General features: G+C 47.3%; 1 protein-coding gene across 2 annotated transcripts in view; it reads right to left on the bottom strand.

The window, feature by feature from the left end:
• The window catches only part of ERICH3 (glutamate rich 3), a 728475-nt gene that overhangs the window by 47576 nt on the left and 655625 nt on the right, over positions 1 to 25274 (bottom strand). For both annotated transcript variants that reach the window (XM_069641907.1, XM_069641908.1), the window contains exon 13: positions 16218 to 16352. In XM_069641907.1, coding sequence (XP_069498008.1) covers positions 16218 to 16352 — 135 coding nt within the window. The remainder of the gene's footprint in view (positions 1 to 16217; positions 16353 to 25274) is intronic.

The raw sequence follows: 25274 nt of genomic DNA, 5'->3' as shown, positions 1-25274 counted from the left end.
CATAGGAATATCGATGACCCGTGGCTTCTGCTTTAAAGGGAGTCCACTCAAGAGGGATCCGTCGACGAACCATCGAAGAACTCTGCTAAACCAGGTACATTGGGGTAGTAGAACTTTTTTAGCAGGAAACATGACAAAGAGACAAGACTTAAACATATATGGACTGGGCTTTTTGATACACTTTATTTACAGGTTGCCCAGGTGGGGGGATCCTCACACAGAACCGTTTCATTGTAGTGGGATAAACTATTCTGCTATTGTTTAAGCTAACTTTTCTTCCTTCCTATGTCTGATGCTGATACACATAACTGTTTGATTTGTATGCCATTTGAACTGTCAGCAGTTAGTGCATTTTAAAGGAGTCAAGAGTGAACTGTGGTACCACATAGACATTTTACATATTTAGCATTTTAGTATTTCCAAAGCACAAAGTGTGTTATTGATCGTGTATATATATATATATATTGAACCTTATTTGTATAAAGAACTGTGTTATCACCTAACATAGTGTGTGGACATTTCTTTGTGGGGGCTTGGGTACTACATTGTACTTAACCAGCCTGCATCACCTCCTGAGAGCTTAAGCCTTGATTGATCGTCAATTGCTATCGCATAGAGAATCTTGGCTGGGGTCCTCTGTGCTTCTACTCTGCCATATAGAGAGCAAAAGTTCAGATACCCCCGCCAGTCTTTACAAAGTGTTATTACAGAAACAATACACCAATTACAAGATGGATTTCAGAAACTCAAAAGTACCATCGATCAGTGTTGACGATTATTTGTTCTCACCCAGAAGCACGTAATCCTGAAGGGCGTGAAACTCTATGCAGTCTTCGTGGACGTACAGATGGCCTTGGATGGCGTCCCATGTGATCTATTATGGAGTGTTCTAAGGAATAGGCCAATTCCCCAGCATTTAGTTGAAATTATGAAAATGCAGTATCTGGCCAACCCTGCTGCAGTCTCTACCTCTCCTGTCCCCTCCGAGCCCCTCTGCACGGCACTGGCTTCTCACTTTACTTCCAAGACTCAGGACATCCTGTCCTCACTCTCCTCCTGTCAACTCCCTCCCTTTATCCCCTGCTCTTCCTCTGGCCCCTCTGCTGCCACCCACCTCCCTCCCTCCCTCTCTTCCTTTCCCCTTTTTTCTGCAGACGAGGTTTCTCGACAAGTCCGATCTATGAAAGTCTCGTCAACACAGGTTCACCCCTGTTCCTCCAAAACTATCAAGGACCACGTTGACTCCCTGGCTCCTGCACTGGCTGATTTCTGTAATCACTCTTTCGCCACTGGAGTCTTCCCATCCTCTCTGAAGCACTCCCTTGTGCACCCTCTTCTTAACAAATCCTCTGCTGACCCCTCATGCCCGGCTAACTATCACCCAATCTCCATCACTCCCTTCCTGGGCAAGCTCCTGGAGGAACTGGCCATCTCCCATTTCAATCTCCACACCGAATCTGTTGGTTGTCTTCATGACCATCAGTCTGGCTTCAGGGCTGCCAGAAGCATGGAAACTGTGCTCCTGAGCATCCATGAAGACCTTCTCTCCAACCTTGACTCCAACACCCTGTGTGTCCTTATCTTGGTTGATCTCTCTTCTGCCTTTGACACTGTCAAACACGCCATCCTGCTCAACCGTCTACGTGATAACCTGGGTATCACTGGACAGGCTCTGGCGTGGCTAACTTCTTTCCTCTCCGACGGACCCTCCCAGGTCCAACTTGGGTCCTTCCTCTCCGATATCTTTTTCTCTACCTGTGGCGTCCACCAGGGTTCAGACCTCTCTCCTTGGCTGTTCAACCAATACCTGGCACTCCTTGCCCACCGCATCGCCGCTCTCTGCACCAATTTTCAGTGCTATGCAGATGATACCCAGCTCATTTTCAGGATACCCTCGGCCTCCTCCTCTCCTTCCCTCATCTCTGACTGTCTGTCTGCTATCCAGGAGTGGTGTGCCGACAACAACCTCTGCCTTAATGCCAATAAGACAGAGATTCTACTCATCGGCACCCCCTCTCCCTCCTTCCCTTCAGCTATCTGGCCAGCCTCCCTTGGCCTTCTTCCTGCTCCCACCTGCAAGGCTAAAAACCTTGGGGTCATCTTTGACTTAACACTCTCCTTCTCTCCTCACATCTCCGACGTCTCTAAGAAGTCACACTACCAGCTGCACCTCCTCAGAGGTATTCTTCCTCTCCTATCCTTCCCCCAGAAGCTCACCGTCTCCAGAGCTCTGGTTCTCTCTAAGCTGGACTGTTCCAACAGCCTCTATCTTAATCTGCCTGCCTCTACTCTCCGCTCTCTGCAACTTATCCAAAACAGGACTGCGAGACTCGTCCTTGGCCTCAAGCCCAGGGATCGTATCTCTCCAGGACTGAAATCTCTGCACTGGCTGCCAGTGGCTCCAAGGATTAAGTTCAAAACCCTTTGCATTATCCACAAGGCCTTCTGGGGCCTGGGACCGCATTACCTTCAACTCTCTCTTCCTAAATACCTTCCTTCTCGGACTCTTCGCTCATCTGCCTCCAACTCCCTCAGGGTCAGCCGCTTCTCCAAGCAACGAGTTGGTGGTCGATCTCTCTCCTGGGCTGGGGCCTCCCTCTGGAACAGCCTTCCTGCCTCCCTGAAACTTGAGGAGAACCATCTCCGGTTCCGGAAGAACCTCAAAACCTTCCTCTTTGCTTCTGCTTTCTCTGCCTCTTCCCCTGCTGATATTCCCTGCCGATTCGGCACTGGTTACCTGGCCACCCTTTCTGATCTTGGGGCCAGGTCCTGCCGTTTGCTCTCCTGCCCCCCTGGCAACTCCCTGCCCTTGGGGACTGATTCTGTATCCCATCAGTCCCTTACCAGCATTTATGTCTGCTCTTACCTTGCATTTGCCACCTTCAGGCCGTTATTTATTGTATTTATTCTTCTTTCCCATCTACTGCACTTTTCCCCTTTCCCTTCCCCTGGCACTTCTTCCCTTTCTCCCTACCCTCGCACTTGCGCAATCTGAATGACACCTGGCCTAGTAGGATCGTTGTCTGTCTCCCACTGTCTTCCCCTCCCTCGCCTCGTCGCGCCTTGAAACACTTGTGTATAGGCGCGTGTTAGGCGGAAACCTGTGCAGTTCCCTCTGGGACCACTGCAAAAGATTTAGGACTACAGGTGTTTGGCGGTGAACCCACTTGGTAGCAGTCTGTACCACACAGATTCACTTGGTAGCTGTGGCTGAGCAGTCAGACTTCCCTCAAGAAGAGTTAGGCAGTATGTGGAGTATACAAAATAGGGCAGTCTACACAGTAAGACAAGCAACCACGCAACAAGGCTTGGATGTAAAGATATAAAGGTATTTATTTCTAACGACACATCTATATAAAAACACTCTGGCACTATTACGGCAAACAACTTCAATTGCAATTACTAGAAGAAACAGATCAATCCCTCTAACAATAGTTCGACAAGTCTAGGTTCAACGGCATCACTTATTTGCAGACAGAGGTGTATGCTTTAACCTAGATGGCACTCTAGTATTCGTTAGGTTGGGAGAGAAAAAGGCGGGTTAAGAAATCAACTCGATACCAATACGTGTAAGAACAAAGATGCAAGGCAAGAAGACAAGAACCACTGTAGATTTCAAAGTTCAGAGGCCAGGCCCACTCAGAGAGAGGCAAGGCGATATGTCCAAAAAAAGTATCTAGTGGAAATGTGTTCGAGTCTTTGTAGCAAATTGTTATCGGCAGATTGGACCAGTTCAGAACAACACGCTAGAGAAAGCTTGGAGGCGACCCTATGGAGAGGCGAGGATTAAGACACCTCACTCTATCCAGCAACAAGGGAAGCCAGGCGGACACAGTACCTTGATTGTGGAGAGACAGCTCCGGCGGGGGCAGTTGTTCCTGGTGGTGGATGCACGTCCGGTCTTTGCTAAGAGAAGAGGTGATCTCGTCGTCGAAGGAAAGTTGAAGATCGTTGCACCACCAGGGAAGAGACCAGCCGCGGAGTGCTCTGTCACAAGGCACCACCTTTTGGTCGCGGTACAGGGGTAGTGGCTATCCGGTTGCCGAGGTGCTCTGCACGGGCAATTCAACCACTGCGTCCTGAGGCGAAGAAAAAGCAAAGGGGACCGGTTGTTCCCACCAGTCAGGGGAAGAGACTCTCCGGCAGGGAGATCTCCTCTGTCATCGGGAAGTGGTGAGTCGGTTCAGCAGGGCTCCACCGGAGGTGTCGTCGTTGCAGGTTGGCTCAGCTTTACCCTCGTCGGATTCTTTAGGTCCTGTGGCGACTTCTGAAGATCCAGTCCCAAAAGCCCTGCTTTTATGCAGAAAACCCCCATTCATTCAGCCTAGCTGTCAATCAACACATGCTAAGTGGTGAGCGGGGATGCTCACCACTTGGGCCAATCACTCTAGAGTGCGACCGGAGTTGGCAAGGCAACTCGGTCCAGGGTGCCTAAACCCCCTCCCACACCCCTGTGGTAACCCAGACAGAATGGCACCACTTTGGAGGGTCTCTGCACAGAAGCCCGCCAAAAGTGGAACAAAGGGCTCAACCTTTGGTTTAGGAGTCACAGAGACGAACACAGACGCCATTTTAAAACCAAGTTCTGGCAGAAAATACCATCCGATAGACTTATTTAAGATAAGTAAACCGGTGGTATGTTAGAGATTAACGAGGAAAAGTATCAATCTCCAACAATGGGAAGAATCCCATAGGGTTATATTCGGGGTCGAACATAACAAGTAGTTTCCACTGCCACCAGCCAAAACTCGATGAGGGGGGACGGGACAGTGCCCCCTCGAATAACAGACCCAGGAGTAATCGAATTACCCCTACTAGTACGTCCACAATAGGATGGTTTGCACTAGTTCTGTTTGTAAATTTAGGTCTAGTAAAGCCAATGGTGACTTTACATGCCCGGGGAGACAGTAGTCAGTCCCCGGGTATGGAGTCTATGATGGAGGTCCGCTAGGACGCCCCAGTGCTACGGCACGGAGGGTGCAGTGTAACACACATAGCAAAACATATGAGACCCTATGGAGTAAAAGACCCCATAGCCCATAGAACACATTGACATTCAAAGGAATTACACACACTCATGTCCAAGAGTGGGAGAAAAAGAGTCTCACTCTTGGCAGGATGGAAAAAAACAAACTCCAGAAATCCAGCAAAGCTGCTGGGGGACTCACTAGGTTAGGGAATTCAGCCTAAACAGAGAATTCTCCCTAACACTCGCCCCCCCAGACTAAGGGACAGGAGGATTTAATCCACTCCTGGATGAATCTCATACCTCTAGTCGATGACATACATCCTAGAGAGACCATCAGCATTTTGGTGGTGACACCCTGACCTGTGCTCAATGGTGAAATCAAACCCTTGCAGGCAGATCGACCATCTCAGTAGTTTTGGGTTTTCCCCTTTTATTTGCATTAACCATCTCAAGGGTTGGTGGTCTGTCTGAATGACAAAAGTAGAACCATACAAGTACAGCCTAAACTTCTTCAGAGCCCACACGATAGCAAAGCACTCCCTTTCGATTGTTGCCCACCTTGTTTCAGGATCCTTCAGCTTGCGGCTGATGAAGCAAACGGGGTGCTCCCTACCTTTCCCATCCAGTTGACTGAGTACGGCACCTATTCCTACATTTGAAGCATCTGTCTGCACAATGAAGTGTTGGCGGTAATCAGGAGCTCTGAGTACTGGGGCTTGGCAAAGAGCCTTTTTCAAGTTTTCAAAAGGCTGATTGCACTCCTCGTTCCACCTAACCTTTTTAGGAAATTTGGGCGAGGAGATGACATTCAGTGGAGAAGCTATGGTCCCATAGTTCTCTATGAAATTCCTGTAGTACCCAGTGAGGCCTAGGAAGGCTCTCACTTGGGTTTGAGTAGTAGGTGTTGTCCAATTTTGCACAGCTTCAATCCTACTGAGCAAAGGCCTTATTTCTCCACCTCCTACCTCATGTCCAAGATAGACTACCTTACTCTGTCCAATTTGGCATTTATTCGTCTTTATGGTCAGATTGGCTTGTCCAAGAGCCTGCAAAACATCTCTCAGGTGGGTTACATGTTCTTCCCAGGAATTGCTGAACACTGCGATGTCATCCAAGTATGCCATGCAGAAGTCCTCCATCCCATTCAGAACCTGGTTTACCATCCGTTGAAACGTAGCAGGTGCATTCTTCAATCCGAAAGGCATTACCTTAAACTGGTATAAGCCAACGGGGGTAGAAAATGCAGTTTTCTCCTTGGCATGGTCTGTCAGGGCTATTTGCCAATAGCCTGACGTCAAATCAAATGTGCTGAGGAACTTGGTGGCGCCAAGTTTATCCACCAACTCATCTGTTCTTGGCAAAGGGTGGGCATCAGTCTTGGTGACTGCATTAAGAGCTCTATAATCCACGCAGAATCTAAGCTCTTTAGATCCGGCCTTTGGTACTAACACAACTGGGCTAGACCATGGACTAGTAGAGGGCTCTATTACCCCGAGATCGAGCATCTTGCTGACCTCACCTTTGATGTGGGTTCGTACGTTCTCTGACATTCGGTATCCTCTGCTTTTGACTGGCAGACAGTCACCAGTGAGTATGTCATGCTGGCCCCAAGGGGTCAAGCCTGGTGAAAGCGAGAACAGAGCGGCAAACTGATTCAACATAGATTTGCACTCTTCTTGTTGCTCGGGTGTCAGATTTGAAGAGAGATTTACTCCTTCAACTTTTTCGTCCAAAGGTAAGCCTCTGAGGAGATCCGGAAGAGCTTCACTCTCTTCTTCTTCCTCGGATGATGCTAGAAGCAATGCTCCTACATCGGGTCTTGAGACATACGCTTTGAGTCGGTTGATGTGAAAGACTGTCGGAGCCTCCTTGGGATTGCCCAAGTCCACCAGATAGTTGACCTCTCCGAGTTTACCCACAACTCTGAAGGGTCCCATCCATTTGTCTTGCAAGGCCCTCTGCCTTGTTGGGATCATAACGAGAACGAGCTGGTCTTGAGCGAACTCAACCATGTTAGCCTTTTGATCGTGCCAGTGCTTGACCAATGCTTGTCCAGCTTTCAAGTTATCGCTTGCTTCTGTCATCATGTGCGACATTCTCCTCCGGAGACCTATCACGTAGTCAGTCACTCTGACTGGCTTGGGGGAAGTCGCACTCTCCAACCCCTCCTTAATCAGGGCCAATGGACCTCTGACGGGATGACCATAGAGAAGCTCGAAGGGAGAATAACCTACTCCCTCCTGAGGGACTTCCCTATAAGCAAAGAGAAGGCATGGCAGTAGAAGGTCCCACTTACGCTTAAGGGGTTCCTCTAAAGCACCTATCATGCTCTTCATGGTTCGGTTGAACCGTTCTACCAACCCATTGGTTTGTGGGTGGTAAGCTGTTGAGAACTTGTAAGTAACTCCGCAGGTTTTCCACATGGCTTTCATGTAGTGGGACATAAAGTTTGACCCCGGTCAGAGATTACTTCCTTAGGAAACCCGACCCTGGTAAAAATACCAAGGAGGGCCTTAGCCACAGCCGGAGCCGTAACAGTCCTCATAGGAATTGCCTCAGGATACCTAGTAGCATTGTCTACGACAACAAGTATAAACCTGTTGCCTGAGGAGGTTGGAGGATCAAGGGGACCAACGATGTCAATCCCTACTCTCTCAAATGGGACTCCCACAACTGGGAGAGGCACTAAAGGTACCACATTCTTGGAGCCAACCTTACCAGAGGTCTGGCAGGTGTGGCAGCTCCTGCAGTGTTTTTCCACTTCGGCCCCCATCTTCGGCCAATAGAAGTAGAGAGAGCCTTTCCTTAGTCTTCTTGAAACTCAAGTGACCAGCCAAAGGAATCTCGTGGGCTAACTGCAAGAACTGTGGTCTGTTCTCTTGGGGTACTACAAATCGTTTGTAGTCTCCAGGTGCAGACTCGGTCGGTTCACTGTAGAAGAGGCCATCTTCCCAGTGCAACCTGTATTTCCCAGGCTCTTGCCCTTCAGCCTGAGCTTCTGCCTGGTGGCGAAGACCTTCCAGAGTTGGACATTCTCTCTGTCCCTTACTGAAGTCTGCCCTGCTGGGTCCACCTTCTGCCAGTAAAGACTGCAGCTCAGGATGGTCAACAGGATCCAGATCTCCAATGAGTTCCTGGCCTTCCATTAGCTCTTCCTCAGAGTCTAACTCTACCACACAGGGTTGTACCTCCCTCTCAGCCTCAGCTGGAGGTGGAGTTACGGGTGTAACGTTGGACAACCGCGGGGAAGTCCTTGTTGGCTGCACCGAAATGCTGGCCGCTGGTTTCGGGGTAGAAGTTTTAGGTTTCCCTTTCGCTTCTGATTTCTTCGAGACAGCTGCCGACAATTCTAGTGGAGCAGGAGTGATTTCTTTCTTCATCATCTCCTGGAGAGTACCGCGCATGGTCCTCTCTCTTGCGGGTCTGGTTAGCTCCTGCAACCATTTACTAGGAGGTCTGGGAGTATGCGATACAACTCCGAGAGTTTTTAAATCGTTACCCAACAGTACGCGTCCTGGTACCTCACTCTGTATGCTGACAGGTATCTTCACAGTCATGTCGTTACACTGGATGAGAACTGGTAATTGGGGAAGCATCTGCACAGGCCCTCCAGCTAACTTGGTGAGGCGTCTGGGTGCCTTAGCAACATCCTCAGCCTGAAAAAACGATGTATCCACCACAGTTATGCTGGCCCCAGTGTCCCTAATGGCAGGAGTCTCCTGACCATTCACCTGGACACTGTCCTTATAATACTCTTTAGTATTATCGGGGATAGAATTATAGACATCTAAATTCTGTTGTTCCCACAACCCCAGAGATACTAAAGAAACGCTGGCTGAGACTCCAATGGGTTCGTCAGCTAGCAGTAGAAAGTTTCCACTTGCCATTTGGACTTCCTCCTCTGGAGCGAAGGCTAAGGAGACAAGCTGGACCCCTGAAGGTTTACCCTTACATCTGGGATCTCCTTTCACGTGGTGAGTCGAGCCACAAACAAAGCATTTACCGAATGCTTTCTGGAATGGTAGCTTGTTCTGGCCTCCTTCCGGTTTGGCACCAGAAGACACACTATTCTGCTGCGGTTTTCCTTGTGGCTTACCCTTCTGGTTTTGTTTGCGGCCCTCTTTGGAATTTGAGTTATTCAAATTCTCTTTCGAGTCTTTTTTAGGCTGTTTTCCCTCATCCTTTTTCTGAGTTGCCCCAGAATCCTTAAGAGTAGCCCTGTTGGCAACCCATAAGTCAGCAGCCCTAGCTAGCTTCCGGGAATCCAATTCCTTCGAATCAGCCAAGTGCTGTCTGAGCTCAGGAGAACAGGCATCATAAATAGACTCCAACATAAAAAGATTCTTCATACCCTCATAAGTGTTCACTTTGTAACCCTTAATCCATCCCTCTAAGTTTTTCAACCCTTCACTCGCCCAGGTAGCCCAAGGGGTACCATCATGCTTTTTGAGGGTTCTAAACCTCTTAAAATACTGGGAAGGGGTCTTCCCGAACCTAGCTATCAAAGCTAGTTTCACACTTGCATAATCCGTCTTATCCGCCTCCCCCAACTCCATTACCACATCAGTCGCAACAGGAGGGAGCCTAGAGAACAACCAGGGAAGTAAATCATTCCCGGTGATGTCCTGGAGCCCATGATTGTACTCAAACAGTTTTAACCAATCCAACACATCCAATCTCGGTTCATACATACCCACTAATTCCTTCGGCATCCGGGGTCTTTTGGGACTGGAGCTCCTAGAGGAACCAGAGGAGAGAGAAGCATTTTCCACAGACAACTTTTTCATCTCTAACTCATGATTAAGTTATATTTCCCTGAGTCTTAACTCAGCTTGCTTCTGCTCAGCCTGGGCATTCATCCGTCTGAACTCGAGCTCTCGGTTTCGTTCAGATTGAGCCAAGAACCGTTTGTATTCTAATTCGAGCTTCATTTCTTCAAGTTCAAAATAAGCAGGGTTACATGTGGGACCTGGTATGGGCCCCGTAGGTACAGCTGATAAGGCAGGTAGAGGAGCAGGGGAGACAGGTTCGTTAGCCTCTCCTTTCTCTTCAGCCTCTTCATCACTATCATCAGAATTATGATTTAGATCAACACCATTACTGTTATCTACATTTGCTGGAGATATTGGTTCCTCTGAACCCGTACCCAGACTTTGGTTCGCCAGCAATCTCTCTATCAGTTCTAACTTCTTACCCCTTACAGGAAGATTCTCTTGCCTACAGAGAGCTCGTAATCTCTCAGTATTTTCACCTGACAAGGATTCTTGACTGTAAGGTTCCATAGTAGACATGTTTTTGAAAGTTGCTTTTTAGTGCTAAACTTTGTGGTTAGTTATCCTAAAGTGTCGAAAAGCACTCTAAACTGTATACTCGATACAAATCCCACCGCTGCCACCAGTGTTAGGCGGAAACCTGTGCAGTTCCCTCTGGGACCACTGCAAAAGATTTAGGACTACAGGTGTTTGGCGGTGAACCCACTTGGTAACAGTCTGTACCACACAGATTCACTTGGTAGCTGTGGCTGAGCAGTCAGACTTCCCTCAAGAAGAGTTAGGCAGTATGTGGAGTATACAAAATAGGGCAGTCTACACAGTAAGACAAGCAACCACGCAACAAGGCTTGGATGTAAAGATATAAAGGTATTTATTTCTAACGACACATCTATATAAAAACACTCTGGCACTATTACGGCAAACAACTTCAATTGCAATTACTAGAAGAAACAGATCAATCCCTCTAACAATAGTTCGACAAGTCTAGGTTCAACGGCATCACTTATTTGCAGACAGAGGTGTATGCTTTAACCTAGATGGCACTCTAGTATTCGTTAGGTTGGGAGAGAAAAAGGCGGGTTAAGAAATCAACTCGATACCAATACGTGTAAGAACAAAGATGCAAGGCAAGAAGACAAGAACCACTGTAGATTCCAAAGTTCAGAGGCCAGACCCACTCGCAGAGAGGCAAGGCGATATGTCCAAAAAAAGTATCTAGTGGAAATGTGTTCGAGTCTTTGTAGCAAATTGTTATCGGCAGATTGGACCAGTTCAGAATAACACGCTAGAGAAAGCTTGGAGGCGACCCTATAGAGAGGCGAGGATGAAGACACCTCACTCTATCCGGCAACAAGGGAAGCCAGGCGGACACAGTACCTTGATTGTGGAGAGACAGCTCCGGCGGGGGCAGTTGTTCCTGGTGGTGGATGCACGTCCGGTCTTTGCTAAGAGAAGAGGTGATCACGTCGTCGAAGGAAAGTTGAAGATTGTTGCACCACCAGGGAAGAGACCAGCCGCGGAGTGCTCCGTCACAAGGAACCACCTTTTGGTCGCGGTACAGGGGTAGTGGCTATCCGGTTGCCGAGGTGCTCTGCACGGGCAATTCGACCACTGCGTCCTGAGGCGAAGAAAAAGCAAAGGGGACTGGTTGTTCCCACCAGTCAGGGGAAGAGACTCTCCTGCAGGGAGATCTCCTCTGTCGTCGGGAAGTGGTGAGTCGGTTCAGCAGGGCTCCACCGGAGGTGTCGTCGTTGCAGGTCGGCTCAGCTTTACCCTCGTCAGATTCTTTAGGTCCTGTGGCGACTTCTGAAGATCCAGTCCCAAAAGCCCTGCTTTTATGCAGAAAACCCCCATTCATTCAGCCTAGCTGTCAATCAACACCTGCTAAGTGGTGAGCGGGGATGCTCACCACTTGGGCCAATCACTCTAGAGTGCGACTGGAGTTGGCAAGGCAACTCGGTCCAGGGTGCCTAAACCCCCTCCCACACCCCTGTGGTAACCCAGACAGAATGGCACCACTTGGGAGGGTCTCTGTACAGAAGCCCGCCAAAAGTGGAACAAAGGGCTCAACCTTTGGTTTAGGAGTCACAGAGACGAACACAGACGCCATTTTAAAACCGAGTTCTGGCAGAAAATACCATCCGATAGACTTATTTAAGATAAGTAAACCGGTGGTATGTTAGAGATTAACGAGGAAAAGTATCAATCTCCAACAATGGGAAGAATCCCATTGGGTTATATTCGGGGTCGAACATAACAAGTAATTTCCACTGCCACCAGCCAAAACTCGACGAGGGGGGACGGGACAGTGCCCCCTCGAATAACAGACCCAGGAGTAATCGAATTACCCCTACTAGTACGTCCACAATAGGATGGTTTGTACTAATTCTGTTAGTAAATTTAGGTCTAGTAAAGCCAATGGTGACTTTACATGCCCGGGGAGACAGTAGTCAGTCCCCGGGTATGGAGTCTATGATGGAGGTCCGCTAGGACGCCCCGGTGCTACGGCATGGAGGGTGCAGTGTAACACACATAGCAAAACATATGAGACCCTATGGAGTAAAAGACCCCATAGCCCATAGAACACATTGACATTCAAAGGAATTACACACACTCATGTCCAAGAGTGGGAGAAAAAGAGTCTCACTCTTGGCAGGATGGAAAAAAACAAACTCCAGAAATCCAGCAAAGCTGCTGGGGGACTCACTAGGTTAGGAAATTCAGCCTAAACAGAGAATTCTCCCTAACAGCGCGTTATAAATGCCATATCATATCATATCATGAACATGAGGCAGTAGTACGTTTTGGGCTCGGAGGGGAAGTTGAAGACTCTTTCAGAGTCACCCGTGCAGTCAGGCAGGGGTGCATATTCGCCCCACTGTTGTTCTGTCAGTTTATTCATGAGGTCATTAGAGATCTGGTTGTTAACTGTTTAGATGCCCTAGGATAAGCAAGGACAAGGTATCAGCGCTATTCTTCAATGACGATGCCGTCCTTCTGGCAACATCATCAATGGGGATTCAGAGCACAATGGCATAGTTTGTGAGGAAATGCGATAAAATGCAATGAACACTGTACCAGAATCAAACAAAAACGATGGTCTTCAAACCAAGAACAGCAAATAAAGGCACTTTGCATGTGATAGAAATGGCCGTAGGCTTGAGCAGGTTGCATGCTTTGATTATTTATGGGTACGATTCCAAGAAAACTGTTCATGATCCGCACGACTAACGAAGGCCCATGTTAATTTAGAAAACTGTACTGGTGTGGCCATGGTGTTTCATATCCATTGTGGTGGGGGAGTTGTATCACTGGCCCTTAGGCTCTATAAGAATCAGGCCATCCCCTCTGCATGATAAGGGGCTGACATATGGCGTCATGTAAACGTTCCCAAACTTGTGGTATCAGAAAATGTGCTTCTAAAAAAAGTCTTTGAGGCTATACTGGGGCTCACCCAATGCTATTATCCATTTAGAAGGAGCCTTCCGTGGGTTACATATGTGAAGGAAACCCTCAGGAGGCTCCAACTGCCAGGAATGTGGACTGGACAAAATGTATTGGCCAAAGCACCAAAGACAAGGCTCAAAGAGGCCATTCTACAGGAATCTTGGAGGACCATGGAGAACTCATGCCAGGGCCTAAGCCTGGGGCCATGCTACATCGAAGCCTAGTGGGACTTTGTATACAAGGAGAATTTGGACGTCATCTCCCCAGCCTTTGCGAGATCCCTTTATCTAGAGTTCAAAATGGGCACACTCAACCTGGCACGTTTTACAAGCACATGGAGGGCAGGCAATACGAAAATATGCCCGCTGTGCGAAACAGGTGAAGAAACTGTCATCATACATTTCTTATTTTTCTGTGACCAATAGCAATTTCTCAGGGCTGCAAAAACAGAACGGAAATACTGGTGGCTAAATATATACACCGTGCCTGGCTGCCTAGAGACAGCTTGGTCAAGGCCCGAGGTACACCAGTAGCGTCAGTTATGACATCTGTGTAATGAATAGAAAAATGGTCACAACTGTACTTCACATTGCACCTTCTGCACACTTTGTACAGATAACTTCTTCCTCGAAGAATACCTACTACATGGAGGCTTGGAAATCCATGGACTGAGTTGGGGCTACCATTTGGGTAGTGAATAACATGTAAAGAACTACACTTGAAACAGCACTTTCTTCCTGTATACAGAGACGTTGTTGATTGTATTTACTCTGTGGATCTTATTGAGATTCCTGGGTTATCCCTTGCTACTGGTGTATTTTATTGTGATGAATTAAGATGAATTGTAATTATCTAATTGTAAATGGTTTGCATGTAAATGATGGTTTTATGACCCATGCCAAATAAAACTTTGTTGATCTGCACTGAAAGATTGGATGTGAGATCAGTGGGTAGGAGGAGGAATGTGTTGCTCAAAGGGGAGGAGGGTGCAATAAGCGAGGAATTGAGGATGGAGAAGTGCGGTTGGAGCGACCACAGTGGAGTTTGGAATATTTGGAACCTAGGGATGCAGAAGGAGCAAGAATAAGAGGATAAGTAAAGGAAAGTCATGCAGCTGGATGAAGAGAACCCCTAGATAAGGAAGTAGGGAAATGGTGAATAGGAAGAGGAGAAGGATGTGGGGGAAGCATCGTGGAGGAGGGGGCAGTGGCACTAGGCTAGAGAGCGATAGGAAGGTGGCGCCCCATCAAGTGCACCCAGCCTAGTAATGACTGAATGCAGGCTGGGAATAAACAGCAACTAGCAAGCAAGGCTAACTAGGTTGATAGCAGAGAAGGATTGAAATGCAAAGACAGAAGATACAATAATTATGAAGAAAGTCAGTAGCAACTAAAAGATCACTATGCAAGGAAGGTAGCAATCTACAATGTATAATGCGGTGGGGGGCAAAAGTTACATTAGCAAAGCTGGGAGCGGCAAGGTGTTACTTTAATAAGTCTGGCAGGATTACATTAAAAAAGGTTAGAATTGCCCAACAATGAAAGGAATGAGTCCAGTAATGATCAAAAAATGTAATGCAAGGCCGATAGTAACCAAAAATGTATTTGCCAAGGATGATAGCGATACAAAAAAATGAAACGGGTTTGGTAGCAACCAAAAATGTAATAAAAAAGTCAGTAGTATTTAAAAAATAAATGTACAAGGTCGTTCATGTCTAAAGGTTAAATTCGCATGGCCAGTAGCAGCATCCCGGGTTTGTAGGCCAGACTGCGCTGGAGCATTGCGCTCCCTCTCAAGCATGGTGGTGAGAGGGCTTGACGGGTCGCCACATGCTTCAAGGTGGTCCAGACTTGTCATTGCATGCAGGCTGTACCACTCCAAAAATATTTTCTGTGCACAATGATTTGATAATACACTCAGCGCAGACAAGCAATGGTGGCTGCAGACCCAAAGATATTCATATGGACTGCACCTGTTTTAAGCTGGCACAGAACAACTGCGCATGATCCACTAAAATCCACTGGTGTGCGGGCAATGGGCAGAATGCATGGCTGCAGAATATTTCCAGACAAAAGCTGTATTGCCTGGACATGTTTCCTTTCCTCCAAGCTCCGAAATAACCTCTGAATGCTTGCTGTTGTGTTTATCTAAATTGAGAGCTCTATAATGAGCAACTTTGTATTTGGGAATGCAACCAACGAAAACTGCCACAGAGAGGATTAAGAGATTCTTAGCTACAGCAGCGTAGCTTCTTTGCTAAATGATGTTAGTTTACATCTTTGTGTGCCCTTGCTATGTGTGGCTCACCAGATGTTATGAACTACCGCTCCCATCATCCCTCATCATTGACTAAGTGGGCTGTGGCTGATGGGAGTTGCAGTACAACGCATCTGGAGATCAGAAGAGTTTTGACCCCTGCATGTACACTGACGAAAGGCGATTTCTGTGTATGAATGCTTAGCTATGCATTATTATAGCCTTATAGGGAGGGGTCATTATCGCAGGATAATGACTCACCACTAAATTATGGTCAAAGGTGAAGGATCATATTCCCAAGAGATAATTACCACTCCCGAGGTCTGTAAGGTTATTAGCACATACCAGTAATAGCAAAACATGTTTTGGAGCTTTTGTGGTGAAGTAAAAACAGGACTTTAACAGTTTAACATGAGCATGCATTAGGTGCCACGAAAAAGAAAGTGAAATCCTTTTCCCATATTTCACCTTTCTCTTTGTTGGGTTAATTGCGATGTTGCAGCAAAAACAGCGCTTCAGAAAGAGGAAGTGTCTTGTTGAATACAATTTTTTCTGGAACTGTTATTGTTGTTTCCCTGTTTACTTTTAAGGACAGAATGTTCAGAATGCAGTGAATACCAGTAGTTATTGATTGGACTCTGAACATTCTGATTGGCTGCGTGGAGGTCAACGATCGCCATGTGCTAATACATTATTGTGGCCTCTGTAGGTTTGCAGCTGAGCTGCTCTCTGTCACTGATTCGTTATCATTAAACATATTTTCTTGAGCTTACCTTCACTTCTTTCAGGGACAGATCCAACAGGGTTGTCCTCTTCATCTGTGCTGGAGTCACTGGGCTCCGGCTCGGCATTCAAAAGCCTGGGGTTTTCGATCGCCTCTGCTATTTTTTCTTGGATTGACTTAGAATCTTTAAAAATATTACAGATTTAAGAAATGGGGAATGGGACATACCAAGATATAGTTAGTATCATAATAACAAAGGGTGCCTATTAGAAGCATTTATTAGTATCACTAAATGTCGTTAAGTATGTATCAAATCTGTTAATAATTTGTTGGCATGATTCGATTCAAAATTAAGATTGCCATGCAAAAAAACAATCAAATGATGAAAAAAAAAGTCATGCAGCTCACAGTCCCGGTGCAGGGCAGGCTAGCTTTGTTTTGTTAACAATTATATTAGAGGAAAGAGTTCAAAGGGTATACATTATGCGGAAATACTTACAGTTGGAGACCTTTAATGGGGTAGTTTCCTTGCTCTCCCAACACGCCCACTTGGAAAATTAACATCTAAAAACAAATATTTACTGACCAGTCCTGCATAAACTTTCCATTACACAACTCACACACTAACAAGACAGAAACGTGATGTACACAGTAAAGTGCAACGTGTGTCAGGTTTCAATTAAAACCAGGGCTGAGATTAAGGAAACATTACAGTAGGGCAAACCTTGCCCTAGCCTAGTACACGTAAACCTAGGTCAGTGCATTTATCAAGTGGGACCATGGTAGTCCGAGTACTAATGAATAATGGCGATGGCAATAGGGCAAGCCTTGCCTTGGTGCTAAAATACCTTGAACGCATATATTTTATTTGTTTAGGTGTAACACCTATAAACTGAAACGATTGCATTAGAGTACAGATAGAAAGGAATGGCACATGAGGAGGGACACACAGCCTGTAGGTGTTTGGTTAATGTTCCACCAATTGACTTCCCACAGCCATGCTAATCTCTATGGCCATTCCCAGCATGTTTCTGCCGGCCCTCCTCCCCCAAAAACACTTACTCATGGGAACACTTTGTGCTCGCTTTAATCAAGACTTACCATCAAACTTTGCACTCAAAGTGCCTGCCAGGGTTCATAGTCATTTTTTCGAATTCAAAAATGTCGAGTCATTTTTTCTAAAAAATGTTGAGAAAACGTTTTTAATACGTTTTTTATTCGAAATGGGGAGGTTCCCTCCAACCCCCTTTTTTAATTTTTTTTTTTTTGTTTTACTCATTTTTTTTATTCCCAGACCCCAAAATAAATATATAATTTAAAAAAAAGGAATTCGACTTTTTTTTTCGACATTATTTTTTCGAAAAAATGTGTCTGACCACCGCCTGCCAGTGGTTTCCACAGCAGTCTTCTGTGTGTTAAAGACTTCATTGGAGTTGTAGACCTGCTACTGTTGTAATACAAATTTGTCAACCAGGTCTGCCTTGAGCTACTCGATTTAGAATTAATCTCAGTGTCCTTTCCTGAAGTCCTGTTAAAAACAGGCATTAGCAATGTGAACAGTTTTGGCTTGTGTATAAGTTTTAGGCAGTTGCCAGGCACTGCTATTAGATGCCGAGGTACTTGCACCCTTTTGCACCTGCTACTATCAATGGCCAGTTAGTACCACTAGGGCTGTGCCTGGCAAGTGCCTTTTCCATGTCTACACAAAAGCTCAAAATGTTGGCATTGCCAATGCTTGTTTAACTAGAGCAATGTCGTGATAATCCTGTGCAAAACAGCTCTTGCGACGGTGAAAAGTTTCTGTAATATGGGCTCTGACAATGTGCATTATCAGTGTTCACAACACAAAGGATCAGGAACCTTTTCCAAGACACCACGCTTTAGATTGGCTTTAATATGCACAATGAGGATATGAATGCACAAATAGCATTATAATAGCATGATTTTGTATCAACATTACCGCACACACAATGATTTTAATGTGTTTTCTTTTTTTTTTTTACTAGAGAGTCAGTGCACATTTTCTGCACTGGTCATCTGTTGCAAATGTCATTACATTACCATCCATCACAGCACTTTATATGATCTGACCCCAGGAATACAAGTTCTAAAGAGGCAAATTATAACGCACGCCTAATGCACAATAAATACATTTAGTATCCATTTTGGAATGACACCTATTTGAATTTAAAAGCATTGTGGGTGGGTCAGCATAGATGCATTTTGGGGAAAAAAGCACAATTTCCTCTTGAAGAGATCCTTGCTGCCATCTCGTAGAAAGAAGGATAACCATCCTGTTCCCACCCAGCCATTCAATCAAATAATGGCCATGAGCTGCAGCCCGATGGATCCAGGCTGAGAAGAGGAGCCCACACATTCACACAGGTGTATGGCTGAGAAGAGGATCCCACACATTCACACAGGTGTATGGCTGAGAAGAGGCGCCCACACATTCACACAGGTGTATGGCTGAGAAGAGGCGCCCACACATTTACATAGGTGTATGGCTGAGAAGAGGCGCCACACATTCACATAGGTGTATGGCTGAAAAGAGGCGCCCACACAGTCACACAGGTGTATGGCTGAGAAGAGGAGCCCACACATTCACACAGGTGTATGGCTGAGAAGAGGATCCCACACATTCACACAGGTGTATGGCTGAGAAGAGGCGCCCACACATTCACACAGGTGTATGGCTGAGAAGAGGCGCCCACACATTTACATAGGTGTATGGCTGAAAAGAGGCGCCCACACAGTCACACAGGTGTATGGCTGAGAAGAGGTGCCCACACATTCACATAGGTCTATGGCTGAAAAGAGGCGCCGACAAATTCACATAGGTGTATGGCTGAAAAGAGGCACCCACACATTCACACAGGTGTATGGCTGAGAAGAGGCACCCACACATTCACATAGGTGTATGTTTCTTGGCTGGCATACCAAGTGATTCAAAAGGATTCCAAGTTTGGCAGTGCGGGAACAAAGTGGTGATAATTCCATTAACACCACTTTTTAGCAGTAACAGAATGATCTCCATTCTGGAATATCTCCAGAATTTTTCCTGCACCGCCAAACTACATGTTTTGGCGTAATTACCACTGACGGAATTAATGAGTGATAATTGGCAACTAATGAGTGTTTTAGGCAACTATATCAATAAAACAATATTAATGAGTTGTAATTTCACTGATTCTGGGAGGAAAAGTGGAGGATTTGCTTTCATATTTACCTCCAACTTGATGCAGGAGGCAAACTTCCACTTATACTCCAAAAATCAGTGACATTGCCACTCAGTAATTCTGCCAGTGGAAATTCCGCCAAAAATACAAATGAGACCAACACTACATTACCAACACTTGTAAGCCTGTGGTAAACGCAAGGGACCAAGTGGCGGTAACGTAACTGATTTTGGCAGTATTTTTCAGCAGTAACCGCCAAACTTGGATTGAGGCCTGAATTGTCTGAATTTGGTTACAAAATGGCATTATGGGGCACATGGCATTATGGGGGCCATAAATGGGAGCCCGCAGAGTTAAGCTGGACATGACTTCCCACATCCGCTGAATATATATATATTATAGTGCAGCGGTCGGCACACTGGGGAAGTGCACTACACAGCCTAAAGGCCCACGTATCTGTCAAGTTGTGGAGAATAACGTTGAGTCCCTTTCAATTCTGTCGAGTTAGTGCTCCATTTGATTGAACCAGTGAAGCAGTAAACGGGGGCATTTAATAGTACTTTAGTTTAGGAGACCCCGAGGGGCCTGCCTCGGATAATAATACTGACACAGTCATACAGGCCATTAATATCGCACTTCTAATGGGTGTGCAGTTGTGGTGATAAAAGAGAGGCAGGGGAATTGGGAGAAGCACAGCTTTTGGAATGCAGGCTTTACTTATGTTACATGGCACGTGCCGGTGACATCGGCCTGGCTAACAAACAAAGCATGTGTGGGTTGATCACGTGTCAGGTGGTCACAGTCATTCTATTTCAGTGACATTGCAAGGCATGACACTGCAAGAAATATTATATATACACACACTCTGGTTACACACACATATTATATTAAGCAGGTCTTTGTCATAAAAACAAAGAAATAGATTCCAAAAAAGGCTTCTGTATTTGTGAAGGCCACTATATTGCTGCTAGTACCAATTTCCTCTTTGGGACCTGCAAATGTATAATTGAAGTCCGTAAAAGTGGCAATTTCTGACTATCTTAAATTCTCAACTTTCCACTTGTATAATTCTTTCAAATCTTCAATGCTGAAGGGCAGAGCTGAGTGCTGAGATGGCGGATTAACCGACTCGGCGTTAATTGAGATTGTGTTGCTGTGACGTGCCGCCGTCTACAGGGACCGGCGGCGGCTTCTGACGTGGTACCATGTGAAGCATGGAAGTGGTGTCCTCACTGTGCCCAATGTTTGCCGTCATCGCTGTGTAAGAGCTGTGAGAAAAGAGGCTTGATAGAGGTGGCAAGATGGTGATGATTCAGGTGCTTTGGACCATGACGGGAGCCACCAGATGGGACTTACATATCGTACAGTGATCACATGATGGCGTAGCAAGAGAACCCATGTGAAAGTGTGCGAGACGTGGGCTTCCCACTACACCATCTGTGTTTAAGTGATCTCGGGAATGCAGAGGATACAGCAGTATAACCAGGGCCACTGTGAACTGGGAACCCTTGGTGGTGTAGGCCACAACACCCCACCACCTGGATCATAGTGAATAAAGCCCTAAACAGGAGCTGCCTCAGAAGGGCTCTGACCCCAATATGGGAAGAGACTGTTTGCAGAACTGATATGTAGGCCAAAAAGTGTACGAGAGACAGCAGGGACTTCTTTGCTCCACTCTCCTTGTCTGTAAAACAAGCGTCCGAAGGGGACCCTTCTTTGTCAATGGTGCCTGATCACGCTCGGAACTTCTGTGACATTGTGGCAGCTATAACAAAATTTGGTGGACAAGGAGGAGTGCTCAGTAACGTCAGATGTGAGATGATGGAACCATTGAATAAAAGGGACAGAGCGGGGTTTGCACTCCCCTGAAACGTGGGTGCCAGTGTTATAGAAGGTCAGCAAAAGTGACACAATCGCAGCCAAATGAGAACCTGGAGACCAAAATGCAAAATGGTGGAGGAAATTATGATACTGGACAAGAGCTTAGTTCGAGATAGCTTTTTGTGGATGACTAGCCAGAAAAACAGGCCAATGGTGAACCTAACCACATCAGGAGAGCATTTCGTCTAGGTTGAAATAACTGGAGCTACCCTTGATATCCCTACCTAACTAGCAGAACAGAGTATCGGTAATATTTAGGGACTGCAAAGGAAATAAGCCAATAGGCCTCATTCCGAGGTGGGCGCAAAGGGATAGCGGGCACCGTTAAGGACATCGGTCCCGGTAATACCTTTGCGCCCTATTCTGAGGTCCCTTAGCAGGTCCCACTAAACCAGGCGCCCTTAGCGGGACCCGCTAAGGGACCAAATTGCGGTACCGTTATTAGCTACTCCCCCATTCCCATTGAGCCCTATGGGGGCTCAAATGGGAATGGGGAATGGATATTTCAGTGGGAACTTACCGGCCCCTCCAGGGTCGGAAGGGACCGGTAAGTCCCCATTGAACCAGGTCGGACCCAGACCCGGTATGGGAAGTAGTCATGGCGCAAATAGCGCCATGACTACCTCCATACTCGGAATGAGGCCCAATGTCTATGAGTGAGGTCTTTCTAGCAGATGGCACATTCCTCAGAGAGTGCTGCGCTGATGAAGCCATTCAGAACACCGTCAGAGATGTGAGCGGTGAAGAAAGGATCTCTAAAACGTGTGTGTGCATTTTATTGCCAGTACGAAGGTATGTAGGGAGTGGCTAGGGCCGTAACAGCAGCCCACTGGTATCAGGTGAGAGAATGGGTCCTGTGACAAATTGTCAAGGGAGTAGGAGAGTCAAGGGGACATGATATGTGAAGCAGTTGGACTGAATCTTTCAAGGGACTCTGCTGTATTCTATTGGAGGCGGTGATGTGTGTTTGGGTGGGTGTAGTTGAGCAATGTTTATTGCAGATGTTTGGAGCTAAGTGGCCATGCTCGGGGTGGGATACATCTGTGCTCTGTTGCAATGGAGTGCTTGATGTTCCAGTGAAGAAAGGCTGATACCTGGTTAGCTATGGTCTTGCCCAGGTTATCAAATGTAGTCAGAGGGGGTCTAAAGTTCCACCTTGTCTACTCCTCAGGCACCCACGTGTACCTGTCATGGGAGGGTAATAGTTTCCCCGGGAGATGGGCTAAGTCTGTGAGGATTCTGAGGGGAAGAGGCAGTTCTTGAGAGCCTTTCTGAAGTCGAGGTGATCTTCTATATGGTGAATGGTAAATGGGATTGAGTTCCAAATGGTGGGATCTTGGACTGAGAAAGAGGAGCCCCCTATTCTGGTTGATTTTGTCACTGGAATGACGATGAGAAGTGCTGCACCTGATCTGAGATTTATGTTAGGCATGTAGTGTGTAAGTTTATGCCGCAGATATTCTGGTCCTGTGTTGTGGAGAGCTTGGGGGGTGATGCACATTAATTTGAAGGTGTATCGTTACCCGATTGGAAGCTAGTGAAGGACACAGGGGGCAGATGTGATGTGTTCTCTAGTGCCTATGGCTAAGAGGAGCCTTGTGGCAGTGTTTTATACCTGTTGGAGTTTTCTTATCTGTGATGCGAGGGCACGCAGGCAAAGGGTGTTAGCATAGTCTAATCATGAAAGGATGACAGAAATTATCACAGAGACTCTGTGTGGGAAGGTCAGGTAGGGAAAATGCGGCAGAGAACGCAACTGTGATGGTAGCTGCTTTTTTGTCAGGTCAGGTCCGCAACATGATGCATCTGAGGTGTTTTATTGTGTTGTATGTGGTGGGATGAGGGGTGGGGGATGGTCTTCCCAGAGATCATGATCTTGACTTTTCCTGGGTTGAGTTAGAGCTGGCGGGAAGGTATGATATGATATGATATGATATGGTATTTGTAACGCGCCTATACACAAGTGTTTCAAGGCGCGACGAGGCAGGGAGGGAGGGAAACAAGGGGAAGACAGACAAACGATCCTACTAGGCCAGGTGTCATTCAGATCGGGCAAGTGCAGGGGTAAAGGGAAAAGGAGAAAGTGCAGGGGGAGGAGGTGGGGGGGAAAGTTCAGTACAAGGTAAGTAGCGTAATAAAATAATAAATAATAAATAATAAATAAAAAGGGCCAGCTGGTGGCAAGTGCGAGGTAAGTGCAGAGCAAGTGCTGGGAAGGGGGCTGTAGGGATACAGTGACAGTCCCACAGTGCAGGGGGAGCCAGGGAGGCAGTGCAAGTGGAGAGTGGCTGGGCCCTGGACCGAGGTCGCTGAGAGTGGCCCAGATGCAGGTTTAGTGCAGAATTCAGTGGGGAGTTAGGCAGGTTTAGCAGGGGAGAGGGAGAGAGAAGGCAGAAGCGAAGAGGAAGGTTTTGAGGTGCTTCCGGAACCGGAGATGGTTCTCCTCAAGTTTCAGGGAGGCAGGAAGGCTGTTCCAGAGGGAGGCCCCTGCTGCGGAGAGAGATCTACCCCCAGCTCGTTGCTTAGAGAAGCGGCTGACCATGAGGGAGTTGGAGACGGATGAGCGGAGGGCTCGTGAAGGAAGATATTTAGGAAGAGAGAGTTGAAGGTATTTAGGCCCCAGGCCCCAGAAGGCCTTGTGGACAATGCAGAGGGTTTTGAACTTAATCCTCGCAGCCACTGGGAGCCAGTGAAGGGATTTCAGTCCTGGAGAGATACGGTCCCTGGGCTTGAGGCCAAGGACAAGTCTCGCAGTTCTGTTCTGGATAAGTTGCAGAGGGCGGAGAGTGGAGGCAGGCAGATTAAGATAGAGGCTGTTGCAGTAGTCCAGCCTTGAGAGAACCAGGGCTCGGGAGACAGTGAGCTTCTGGGGGAAGGAGAGGAAGGGAAGAATACCTCTGAGGAGGTGCAGCTGGTAGTGTGACTTCTTAGAGACGTCAGATATTTGAGGAGAGAAGGAGAGTGTGGAGTCGAAGATGACCCCGAGGTTTTTAGCCTTGCAGGTAGGGGCAGGAAGGGGGCCAAGGGAGGCCGGCCAGAGAGCTGCAGGGAAGGAGGGAGTGGGTGTGCCGATGAGTAGAATCTCGGTCTTACTGGCATTAAGGCAGAGGTCATTGGCGGCACACCATTCCTGGATAGCAGACAGACAGTCGGAGATGAGGGAAGGAGAGGAGGAGGCCGAGGGTAGCCTGAAAATGAGCTGGGTATCGTCCGCATAGCACTGGAAGTGGGGGCAGAGAGCGGCGATGCGGTGGGCAAGGAGTGCCAGATACTGGTTGAAAAGCCAGGGAGAGAGGTTGGATCCCTGGGGGACACCACAGGTGGAGAAAAAGATGTCAGAGAGGAAGGAGCCCATTTGGACCTGGGAGGGTCGACCGGAAAGGAAAGAGGTCAGCCATGCCAGAGCCTGACCAGTGATACCCAGGTTATCACGGAGACGGTTGAGCAGGATGGCATGGTTGACAGTGTCAAAGGCAGAGGAGAGATCGAGCAGAATGAGAACACAGGGAGTGTTGGAATCGAGGTTCAGGAGCAGGTCCTCACGGATATTCAGGAGAGCAGTTTCCGTGCTTCTGGCCGCTCTGAAGCCGGATTGATGGTCATGAAGATTACCAACAGATTCAGCATGGAGGTTAAGCTGGGAGATGGCCAGTTTCTCCAGGAGCTTGCCCAGGAAGGGAGTAATGGAGATTGGGCGATAGTTGGCCGGGATAGGAGGGGTCGGAAGAGGGTTTCTTGAGGAGGGGATGCACAAGGGAGTGCTTGAGGGGGGATGGGAAGACTCCAGAGGCGAATGAGTGGTTGCAAAAGTCAGCCAGGGCAGGAGCCAGGGAGTCGATGTGGTCCTTGATGGTTTTGGAGGAACAGGGGTGAACCTGTTTAGACGAGGCTTTCATAGATCGGACTTGTCTGGAAACCTCATCAGCAGAAAAAGGTGGAAAAGCAGAGAAGGAGGGCGGAGGGGCGGTTGCAAGAGAGCAAGAGGAAGAGCCGGGAAGAGAAGGAGGGAGGAGAGAGGAGGAGAGCGAGGACAGGATGTCCTGAGT

The sequence above is a fragment of the Ambystoma mexicanum genome, chromosome 1q (genome assembly GCF_040938575.1).
Source record: "Ambystoma mexicanum isolate Mex_15411 chromosome 1q, UKY_AmexF1_1, whole genome shotgun sequence".
Classification (NCBI taxonomy): Eukaryota; Metazoa; Chordata; class Amphibia; order Caudata; family Ambystomatidae; genus Ambystoma; species Ambystoma mexicanum.
Note: the sequence above shows the minus strand (reverse complement) of the source record. Positions and strands in the feature narration are given on the sequence as shown.